Source organism: Mesocricetus auratus, unplaced genomic scaffold, assembly GCF_017639785.1.
Source record: "Mesocricetus auratus isolate SY011 unplaced genomic scaffold, BCM_Maur_2.0 Super-Scaffold_100008, whole genome shotgun sequence".
NCBI lineage: Eukaryota > Metazoa > Chordata > Mammalia > Rodentia > Cricetidae > Mesocricetus > Mesocricetus auratus.
The window spans coordinates 68,588,155-68,599,731 of NW_024429192.1; the positions used below are offsets into that span (position 1 = coordinate 68,588,155).

Consider the following 11,577-nt stretch of genomic DNA (forward strand, 5'->3'; position numbering starts at 1 on the left):
GAGCAACTGCACCACTGTGTACAAAAATCACAGCACATTTCAAATGTCGCTTGCTTGGGGCTATTGGATGCAAAGTTCTTTGTTGAACTTAGTGCTCATGTTAGCTCTTGCTGATTCTTGCCAGAGTACATGAACTCTCTCCATCCTGCGGGTCAGCCCTAGGGCTGTTTCAACAGCAGCAGTCCTGTGCACATACGGGCCATAAGAGTGGAGTTTATTTTGGACTCTTGGTTGACTCTATCTGCCTTGAATTCTACAGTTTTGTCATAATTATTGAAACTGGGAAGACTGACTTCTCCAATTTTTTAAAACACTGTCTTGACTCTCCTAGGTTGCTAGCATTTCTGTGTGAATTTTAGAATCCACTGTTAATTTAAGCAAAAAAATTGTGATGGCACAGAGTTTGCATTGGTTCTACAGATCAATTTGATATTTCGTCTTTCTGATATTAAATGTTTCCTGGTCTGTGAACAGTGGATGTCTTTTGACTTACCTAGGTCTTCTTTGGTTCCTTTTCTTTCTTTCCTCCCCTCCCCCTTTCCTTCCTTCTTTATTTTTTTGTTTCTTGTTATCAATGTCAGACTCAGAGCCTTGTGCATGCTATGCAAGCACTTAAACACCAAGAACTAAATACCCTGGCCATTATTTAATTTTCTTCAATAGTGTTTCATTAATTTTAGTGCAGAAGCCATCTTTGTTAAATGTACCCCTTTAAGAGTATTATTGGTTTTGGTGTTATTGTAGGTAAAATTATTTTCTGATTTGCATACAGATTGTTCATTACTAATGTGTGGGGATGTATTTGGAGCTGGAGAGATAGCTCAGCAGTTAAGATACCTGCTTTGAAACATCAGGGTTTAGACCCCAGTGCCCATGTAGCCGCAGCTCCAAGGGGGACAAAGGCAGGAGGGTCACTGGGGCTTGCTGGCTTTCAGACTAGGTTAAAATACACAAGTCCCTACCCTCTTAAGAGAGAGGACCCTGTTTCCAAAGGAACAGGCAGTGACAGAAGAGTACACCCCTTTCCTTCTTCTGAGGTCTGATGTACACACACAGGGAAATAAATGTTAACGAGAACGCAGTGACTTTTATATACAGATTTTACATCCTGAAGCCTTCCTGGGCTTGTTCACTAGTTTTAATAGCTTGTGTGTATACATGAATGTGAATCCTACTGAGTTTTATTTTCTCTGGAGCACTTAGCAGTGCATGAACTACTACTCAGAACATTTATGTTCACTAACCAATCCTAGTGTTCTTACTCATCTTTAGTGCTGGGGACAGAAGTCAGGGCCTCATGCATAATCAACACACTTGGTGACGGCAGCCGGGACTCATGCATGATCAGTAGCACACTGTGACAGTAGCAGCACTATGCTTGGGTCAATCTTTTATTTTTATTCTTTTAAAGATTTATTTATTACAGTGTTCTGTCTTTATGTATGCCTGCAGGCCAGAAGAGGGCACCAGGTCTCATTATAGATGGTTGTGAGCCACCATGTGGGTGCTGGGAATTGAACACTGGACCTCTGGAAGAGCAGTCTGCGTCATCTCTCCAGCCCCATGGTCAATCTTTTAAAAGGCCACTTTGCCACAGATGCCTTGTACCAATGTCCACCTATTTGGCACATCATGTTTTCTTTCCTTTGTTCTTTCCTAGGTTTGGGAACAATGGGCCGGGGCATTGCCATCTCTTTTGCAAGGGCTGGGATCCCTGTGGTTGCTGTGGAGTCAGACCAGAAGCAGCTAGGTGCTGCTAGGAAGATGATAACTGCCATCTTGGAAAAGGAAGCATCCAAAACGCAGCAGAGCGGCCAAGCTTCCGCGGGACCCAAACTTCGGTTCTCCTCATTCATAAAGGAGCTGTCAAGTGTGGATCTGGTAGTTGAGGCCGTGTTTGAAGATATGAACCTGAAGAAGAAGGTCTTTGCTGAACTGTCAGCCCTGTGCAAGCCGGGAGCCTTTCTGTGTACCAATACTTCAGCCCTGAATGTGGATGAGATTGCGTCTGCCACCAACCGCCCTCACCTGGTGATTGGCACCCACTTCTTCTCACCAGCTCATGTCATGAAGTTGCTAGAGGTTATTCCGAGCCGACACTCTTCCCCCACTACCATTGCCACTGTTATGAGCTTATCAAAAAAGATTGGAAAGATTGGGGTCGTTGTAGGTAACTGCCATGGATTTGTTGGGAATCGAATGCTGATGCCCTATTACAGCCAGACGTACTTCCTGTTAGAGGATGGCAGTAAGCCAGAGGATATAGACGGGGTCTTAGAAGAGTTTGGTTTTAGAATGGGACCCTTTAGAGTGTCTGACCTGGCAGGGCTAGATGTGGGTTGGAAAATTCGCAAGGGGCAAGGCCTTACTGGACCTTCCTTGCCACCAGGAACTCCTGTCCGTAAGCGAGGCAATAACAGATATTCCCCACTTCCTGATCTGCTCTGTGAACATGGGCGATTTGGTCAGAAAACAGGTAAGGGTTGGTACCAATATGACAAACCACTGGGTCGGATTCATAAACCTGATCCCTGGCTTTCCTCATTCCTGTCACAGTATAGAGCAACCCATCACATTGAGCAGCGCTCCATCGGCAAGGAGGAGATCCTGGAGCGTTGCATCTATGCCCTTATCAACGAGGCATTCCGCATCTTAGGGGAGGGGATGGCTGCTAGCCCAGAGCACATTGATGTCATCTACTTGCATGGGTATGGGTGGCCAAGGCACTTTGGAGGGCCCATGTTCTATGCTGCCTCAGTTGGCTTGCCCACAATTCTAGAGAAATTGCAGAAATATTACAAACAAAACCCTGACATCCCCCAGCTGGAGCCCAGTGACTACCTGCGGAAGCTGGTTGCCCAGGGAAACCCCCCTCTGAAAGAATGGCAAAGCTTGGCAGGACCCCACATCAGTAAGCTGTGAGTTAGCCTTCTGCATTGTGCCATGCATACTGGCATCTAATTTCAGTGTGATTCGCTCCTAAAATCCAAAGAGATTGCTCTGAGATACCAAGGATGATGATAACGGTCTGCAAAAGCTCTTCTCTATCTCTATCTGCCTCATGCTTTTATTGGTGAGATTTTAGAAATGTGTTTTCTATACCTCTGAATGTACTTCTGTGAGAAAAGTCCAGTGAATATGTACTTACTACTCAAAGAGTTCTTCTCTTTTGACTTTTTGCCTTGTATAACAAAAATTTGTACAAAATGTGGATAGTAGGATTATTCATAATAACCCCAAATTGACAACCCAGATTGCCTTAGCAGATCAACAAAAAGTGGTATATATACATGCAGTTGTCAATTTTCAGCCATGAGAAATAATTGACACATGTTGTAACATGATGCTGAGTTAGGACACTGTTCTGAGTGACAGGAGGCAGGCAGGAAAGGCCACATATCATTTGGATATGGATGTGAAATTATAGAATATGTAGATTTGTGGTCTGAGGCTGTTAACTGTTAGAAGCTAAAATTACTGCTAATGGATGCACAATATCTTTGGGAGTTCATAAATTTTTCTGAAGTTACTCTAGTGGTGGTTCTGTAGTGCTACAAATATACCAAAACACAATGAGCCAAATGGTTCAAATGAACCATGTCGTGTATATATTGTATGTCTCAATGAAGTTAATAAAATTAATGGAAATAAAGATTTTAACTATGTAAAATGTTTTCACAATATCTTCACCTTTTAATGTAAGCAAAGTCATTGGAATTTCTGATGGGGCTATCTCGAGTGAACGGAGTACATGTTTTCCATTGTAAAACAGGTTTGGTGATGCCAGTGCAGGAAGATCAGAAGTTCAAGGGCTGGAATGGGCAACATGGAGCAAAATCTAAAAAAAAAAAAAACCTCATGCAAGCAAGAAACCAAGAGTGTCCCTTGCACTGTAATTCAGTTTGAAAATTTTAAGTGTGGATTATTAGCCTTTGGGTAATCTTTTGGGAGGGGGCATTTTGAGACAGGGTTTCTCTGTGGCTTTGGAGGCTGTCCTGGAACTAGCTCTTATAGACCAGGCTGGTCTCGAACTCACAGAGATCCACCTGCCTCTGCCTCCCAAGTGCTGGGATTAAAGGCATGTGCCACCACCGACAGACTGCCTTTGGGTACTCATATTTGAATTCATGGCTTTCTAGATGATTTCTTGGAGTTGTAACTCTGAACAACTCCAAAGTAACTTTTAAAGAGGATCACATCAACTTTCCTTAAAGCCATGGGTGATTTTTTTGTTGAGTTATTAAAACATTTTCAAATTAAAATATTACCAAATGGAACTGTGGGATGACTCAGGGTGGCTCATAAGCAATTTCTGGAACCCACATATGTGTGAAAGGAGAGAACCAACTCCACAAAGTTGTACCCTAACCTTGATACATTTGCAATGCTGTGCATATGTCCCTCATGATAATAAAATTTAAACCTTATTTTCATCCTACAGTAATCATTCTTCATAAACATAGGGGGAAAAAACCTCACAATTTATATAGCAGCACAAAACACAAGCCTAGCAAAAACACTTTGAACAAACAGAATGGTAGGGGCAGAATCACCATACAAAACTTCAAGTTATACTATAGAGCCATAGTAATAAAAATGCCACGGTACTGGCACAAACTGGTACATAGCTCAGTGGAATAGAATCGGGGACCATGCAGTCTTTGGCAAAGATAACAGCAGGCTATAAAATATATGTGACACCTTCCCTACCAATGGTGTGTTAGTTACAGTTTTATTGCTGTAAAGAGACACCATGACCATGGCAACTCCTATAAAGGAAAACATTTAATTGGGGCTGGTTTATAGTTCAGAGGTTTAATCCGTTATCGTCATGGTGGTTTGCCGTCAGAAATGGTACTGGAGAAGGAGCAGAGAGTTTAACATCTTGATCTGCAAGTAGTAGAAGGAGATTGTGAACTATACTGAGTGTAGCTTGAGCATATGAGACCTCAGTGTCCAACAAGGCCACACCCACTCCAAGGCCATACCCTATAGGCCTAATAGTGCCACTCTCTATAGGCCAAGCATTCAAGCACATGATTCTATGGGGCCATTCCTATTCAAATCACCACAGTTTTATTAACTGGTAGCTAAAGATAAAGGTCTAGGGAGGGGAAAGTCTGGGATAAACATCTAAGATGAAGTCTGTCTCTATAGCACAAGGTTGGTAAGGCCTACTTCCACAGAAAGCAAAGGGTCTAACACCATCCACTCCCAGCTTTCAGAGCAGGAAAACAAGTATTTTATCTCCTCCATTGAGGAGAGGCCCCTGCATATTAAACATTCTTCACTTCCCTAGGGATCTTTGAACAACAACAACAAAAAACCCTTTTTGTTCTCTCAACATCTCCTCCCTTTTGATTTTTAAAAGAAAAAATGGTGGTCGTAATAGAGGCTATGGCAGAATGCATTGCCTCCCTGGCTAGTCTAAAACTGTGGTCCTCAATGCATCCATCTCTAGACTAACTTCTGCTAATATTTTTGTTGTAGTGCTCATAGTTTTACTAATCATTGCAAGTTTAGGGGAGAGTTCTCTTAATTCTATTGACTGGTTGCAAAGATTTACTGAGCAAAATGAGTGCAATACAGCCTATTCCACAGAACCCCTTATAAACAGTCCTTAGCATGGCAAAACAATATCACACTGTCTCCTATCACAGGTGTGTCTTTTATCCCCCACCCCCCGACAAAAATATTTGGATCCTGGATAAGCCGATAATTAACATGCAACATAGTCATTAAACAGAACAGCCTCATTTTGGGAGCCAGTCATATAATAATGTCTTTGTTGTTTCCTCAAAGTCTCAGATTGATGAGTTAAAGTCCTCATGCCTCTCCAAGTTACCAGCTTCCTCTTCCTCCTGGGACATCTCCTCTTGATAGTTGGTTTGTGGTCTGCCTTCAGATGTTTCATTCATCTGGTGGTCTCTTGATGTCCTGGGTGGAGTCATCAGATCAGGAGTCATCTGGGTCACCATTCATTCTCTGAAAATACACCAACATCACCCCACCTGGATGTTAGAATATCAGTTCTTTCTTATTTAGCATTGAATTTAGCATTGACTTTAGGTTGTGTCTCCTTTAGGGCAAATGCTTTTGGGCAGCAGAAAAAGCATTAGCCTTTACACACAAACAGACTAGATGACTTCCTCCTGGCTGGTCAGCTTTAGTAATTCTGGAAGGCGTTTTCCAGACTGCTAGGGGAGAAAGGACACCAATGGTCTTACCCAGTACTGGACCCTACATGCTGAAATACAACATGCCAGGTAAAATGTAGTTACTGCTGCAATAGTGGTGTGACCGTTATGGGAGAAATAGATTTCTAACTGGGTTTGAGACCTTCTTCACAGAAGGAGTTTCATTCCTGTTGCTGTAATCCTGGTCAAAAGGGGAGGTCAAAGGCCCTAGAATCTACTTTTGTTATTTTGCTAAGTGGTCTTGCTATCAAACTACCTTCTAAATACTTATGCTGATAACAATAGACTTGGCTCCTCTTAGCTTTGGGCAGAGAGTCTTCTTTTAAAAGTGGGCAGCATCCAATGAAGAAATGCATAACTGGTCAAAGTGTGGAAAATAAGAGACTGAGTGCTTGACTTTTAATAGGACATCTATGTTAACCCCCCTACCACCAAGGCTCAGGAAGCACAGCCCAAGAGAGAGCAGAAAGGGTGTTAGATCTGGAGGACAGAGAGATGTGCTATATGATGTGTTCTGATCATGACTTGACTGTTGTAATCATAGACTCACAGAAGCTGTGGTTGCTGACTCAACATCAAGTCAGCAAAAATCTCAGTGTAGATGATCTCCAGGCCCCAACCCTTATTGAGGAACTTCTGGCAGTGCATGGTTGTTGGAGAGGGAGAATTATTCCACTTTAAAGTGTGGTCAGTTTCCTTTGGAACCTGGACTTAGTGGGTTATCGGATAAAGAGAGAGACAGACAGACAGACAGAGAGAGACAAGCACACAGAGACAGACAGAGAAAGAGACAGACGAGACAGAGACAGACAGACAGACACACACACACAGACAGACTGAGACAGAGATAGACAGACAGACAGACAGACACACACACACACAGAGAGAGAGAGAGAGAGAGAGAGAGAGAGAGAGAGAGAGAGAGAGAGAGAGAGTTAGGAAGGCCAGTGTTGGGGATATTGAAGGAATAAGAATTTAGACATGAGCATTTGGGTGTTTTCCTTGGAAGAAGTTCCATATTTCATACCATAGTCTTAGAAGTATATAAAATAGAGACAGGAACTTGAATATTCTTGTTTTTCATCGAGGAAAATGAAAGAAATCATCATTTCTAGCCTGCTGATGATCGAGCACAATATAAGGTTCTTTAGGCTAGCTTGTCCTGTCCTTAAAAATCACTTTTTTTGTTTTTTGAGACAGGATTTCTCTGTGTATCAGCCCTGGCTGTTCTAGAACACCCTCTGTAGACCAGGTTGGCCTCAAACACATGGAGATCTATCAGTCTCTGCCTAAGTGCTGGGATTAAAGGCATGTGCCACTATCACCTGGCAAAAATCACATTCTTAAAGTGTAGATTTCATTGCTAATTTTAAAACTGTTAATCTGTAAAGAGAAAAGTCTTGAACAACATTTTAAAAATTGGTAATTCACACTGACAAGAACTATATATTGGAAACACCCTTGAAGCCTTGCCTGCGACTACAATTTTCAAGATGAGACTGCTGAAACTTCCCAATGAGCAACGTCACAGTGCATCTGTGCTCTTGACACTTCCTGTCCAGTCGTATCTTGTGGGTGGCCGAGCGCCCGTGGTGTGCAATTTCTCGTAATCATTACAGTTTCTAGGATCTCATAACTGTCTTCAAAACAGACCCAACTTCAAGCCGGGCAATGATGGCACATGCTTTAATCCCAGCACTTGGGAGGCAGAGGCAGGCAGATCTCTGATCTCTGAGTTTTAGGCCAGCCTGGGCAACAGAGCGAGTTCTTGGACAGCCAGGTCTACACAGGAAAAAAACCCTGTCTCAAAAATCAAGAAAACAAACAAAAAAACCAGACCCAATTTAAATGCTACCGGAATGCTGTGTGCACACTAGATAACCTGAGCCCTTCGCTGCCATTGGTGCCGTTAACCCAAGCCAAGCATTCTAGACTAAGGCTAGAAACACTTCCCGGCAGAACCAGAACGGTTCACGATCATCCTTGGTCCTCACCGGCTTCTCTTGGAGCCTTTGCATATCTGAGTTTAGCAGCCACATTATGTCACTTCCAGGCAGAACAACGGCATTGCACCTCTCCTGGTGATGTCATGCTGTACACCAAAGGGTTGTCACCCAGGCAGAAGTAATGACACCGCAGAGTTGTGCTGCCCACCGGGCTCTCTGGCAGTTGATGGATAGCAGTGGGGGAAGGCGATCCCCTTTCTTGGTCTCAGATATTTAGGAAGGGATCACATTTTGTTTGTTCTCTTTAGCATTTGTCTGTGGAGACTAAGAGAGGAAATGGGGGAGAGGGCTAAACAGAGCTCTGCATTTGTATCCTATGAATTTCGGGCATTTCAACTGCGGGGCTCCCTTGTTCTCTTTCACCCGGCTTAGCAGAGCCTGGCAGAATGGGTGGCTGGAGAGAACACTTCTGGGAGGACCTGAGCAGAGCTAATGAGCTGTGTCATGTGCACATTTTCCATGTACCTAGGGCTATTCCACCCTCTCCCAGAGGACACAGAAACAGCTGCTATTTCTAGGCAGAATGTGATGTCCTGAGGGTGAGGTAAGGGCAAACTGCCTCCAAATTGCAATCACACTTGGATTTCAGAGCATGCAGAGGTCGGGGGTTGTTTTAGAATTTGGAAGAGATTGATGGCTGGTACCTGGTATTTCTCTGACAGTGGCTGGCACCTGGTATTTCTCTGACAGTGGCTGGCTTTGTTTTCAGCTATGCACATACTTGCCATACTGTAGGAATCTTGGTTAGTTTGTAATGCAGAGAACTGTGGGCATGCGGATGGGCTAGACAGTGGACCGTAAGTGAGGGTGTCTGGTGGCAGCCATGGGAAGCTGCCTTCACAGTCCACGGCGGGCATCCTTTGCCCGTTTCTTTTACTACTTCCTTCATCTTGCTGCAGGGGACGCATATGTAGTGGCTGGAGTTCTACCCACTAAACTGTGAAGAGAGGGCCCTCTCCACTGGGTCCCTGGGAACCTCAGAGAGCACAGTTGTCACTTCAAATGACCTTCCTACAGCCATTCATGTGTGAGCTGTCATGGGCAAGCTACTGTTACTGCAGATTGTTAGTCACAGTTGACCTAAATCTGGACAAATACATGTGGGCTCCAGGAATTGGGGGAGGGTCATCTGTTCTATTCTTGGTGCACAGGAAGCTTCAAGAGTATAGTCATATATAAATATATATATATATATATATATATAAAATAAAATTCCTTGCTTTAAAATTTTTCTTTGCCTGGTCTGATGTGTTTTTCAGCTTAATGTCGAATTGCTCAGAAATCTTTATGCCACGCCATACATATAACTGCAGTGGGAAGTTTACAGAGGGGAGCATTGTGAACACCAGAGCAAACCTTGATGTCAGTACGGAGCAAGATGTAGTCTCAAAGGCCGGCTTGACCCACAAATTTCCCACTCTGTAATTGAAAATAGAAGCACAAGGCAGTGCTCACCGCTAGGGAGGTGTCTTGAGGGAGAGGAATAACTTGAAAAGCAGCTTCTCCCATGGAGCACCAAAGGCTAAGTGCCAACCGTGGGGTTCACAAGCCTTCTTGCTAGACCAGAGATCTGTAAAATGGGGCACCGGTCAGAGGAATCTGATTAATGACCCACAGCAGTTCAGGCAGTACATATTAGAACTACTGATGTGTTAGCAGGCTTTCTTTTGGGCTACCAATCAGCTCCCAAATCATGACATGTAGACTTACAATGCTTGGCCTTAGTTTACGCTTGTTCCACTCACTCTTATAATTTAAATCAACCTGTTTCTCTTCATCTGCGTTTTGCCTCAGGGCTTTTTACCTTTCATTCTGTATGTCTTACTCTGTGTCTGCCTGATTGACTGGCAGCTGCCTGGCTGGCTGACCCCAGGTGTCACTCTCTCTTTGTCCTTCTTTCTTTTCTTCTCATTCTCTCTCCTCTTGAGTATAGATTCCTCCTTCTACTTATTCTTTCTGTATCCCTCTTCTGCCTAGCTATTGGTCATTTTATTAGACCAATCAGGTGCCTTAGGCAGGCAAAGCAACACATCATTACATGTTAAACAAATGTAATACATCTTTGTCTAGTCAAATAAACATTCTGCAACACTGTTGCCCCTTGTTTTCATCTCAAGCTAAAAAGATAACCCTGTTTAACATTCTGTGAGCCAGTAGACATAGTCAGCCTCATCAGGTGTGTCTCAGAAACCCGAAAACCAGGGGCTGCACACAGGGCTCAGGGACGTCTTCACCCAACTATCTGACTTCAGAAATGTAGCGACCTCTAGGACAGTGGTTCTTAACCTGTGGGTCATGTCCCCTTTGGGGAATCACATATTTGCATTACATATATTACATTCATAGCAGCAGCAAAATTACAGCTATGAAGTAGCAATGAAATAATTTTATGGTTTGGAACTATATTAAAAGGTCAAAGTATTAGGAAGGTTGAGAACCACTGTCCTAGAGGAACAGAAAGAATGAATACATACATTCTGTATATATGTATATGAGACTTTATCAGAGTGGGTTACTGGTTGTGGTCTGGGTAGTACAACAATGACTGTTCCCTGATGGCAAGGTCAAGCATCCATGAGACTGAATGTCTAAGTCACAATCTGGTGCTGTGGTCCCAGGGAAGCCCTAGAGAACTGCTTGTCTTCAGTCTATGTTGGAATCCTGAAGATTGTGTTCTAATATCAGTGAACGAATGCCCCAGAAGCAGCATAGATGAACTTGCCAGCAGGAGTAAGAGAAAGCAGGCAAAAATCTTCCTTCTTCCATGTCCTTTTATATGGCCCAGAAGGTATGACCCAGACTTATTGGGGGTGGGGGTCGTCCTATGTCAAATAATCTAATCAAGAAAATGCCTCATGGATGTGCCCTGATGCTTGCGTTTTGTTTTATTCCAGATGTAGTCAAGCTGACAACCAAGGTTAGCAGCGAACTTTCCCATGCTAACCCTTCCCAGCCAAGGCCCTACCTTTAATATGATGGATTTGTCATGAGAATTCATATTTTACAGAACTCCACAACTCTTAAAATTAAATCCCAGATTTGATTCCTCTGCTGCTTCTGCCCTGTGACTACAGGGCGTTCTTACATAATGCTAGGTAAGTCCTCTGGTATTCACAGCATGTCTTACCTTAGTGATTGATCACCTGCATACCTTTTGTTACATCTCTCTAGTACAGCAGATGCCCCCAGCAATAGTCAGCCATCTCCATTTAACTACAACTTCCTCTGACCTCCAGCGCCTCATTATTTTCTGACTGTATCTTATCCTAACTTCTCCACAGGCAAAAGTTTCAATGTTTGCAGCTTCAGCACTCCAGGGACTAAGAATACTTCTGTGGTTGGTGATCTGCTTTCTTAACACCTATCTACCCAGC

The 11,577-nt window shown here is 43.4% G+C and overlaps 1 protein-coding gene across 1 annotated transcript in view; it reads left to right on the forward strand.

The window, feature by feature from the left end:
- The window catches only part of Ehhadh (enoyl-CoA hydratase and 3-hydroxyacyl CoA dehydrogenase), a 30,100-nt gene extending 26,430 nt beyond the window's left edge, over nucleotides 1-3,670 (forward strand). Inside the window, exon 7 of the mRNA XM_040751058.1 lies at nucleotides 1,661-3,670. Within this exon, the coding sequence (XP_040606992.1) occupies nucleotides 1,661-2,922 (1,262 nt within the window). The 3' untranslated portion in view covers nucleotides 2,923-3,670. The remainder of the gene's footprint in view (nucleotides 1-1,660) is intronic.
- The last annotated feature ends 7,907 nt before the right edge of the window (nucleotides 3,671-11,577 follow it).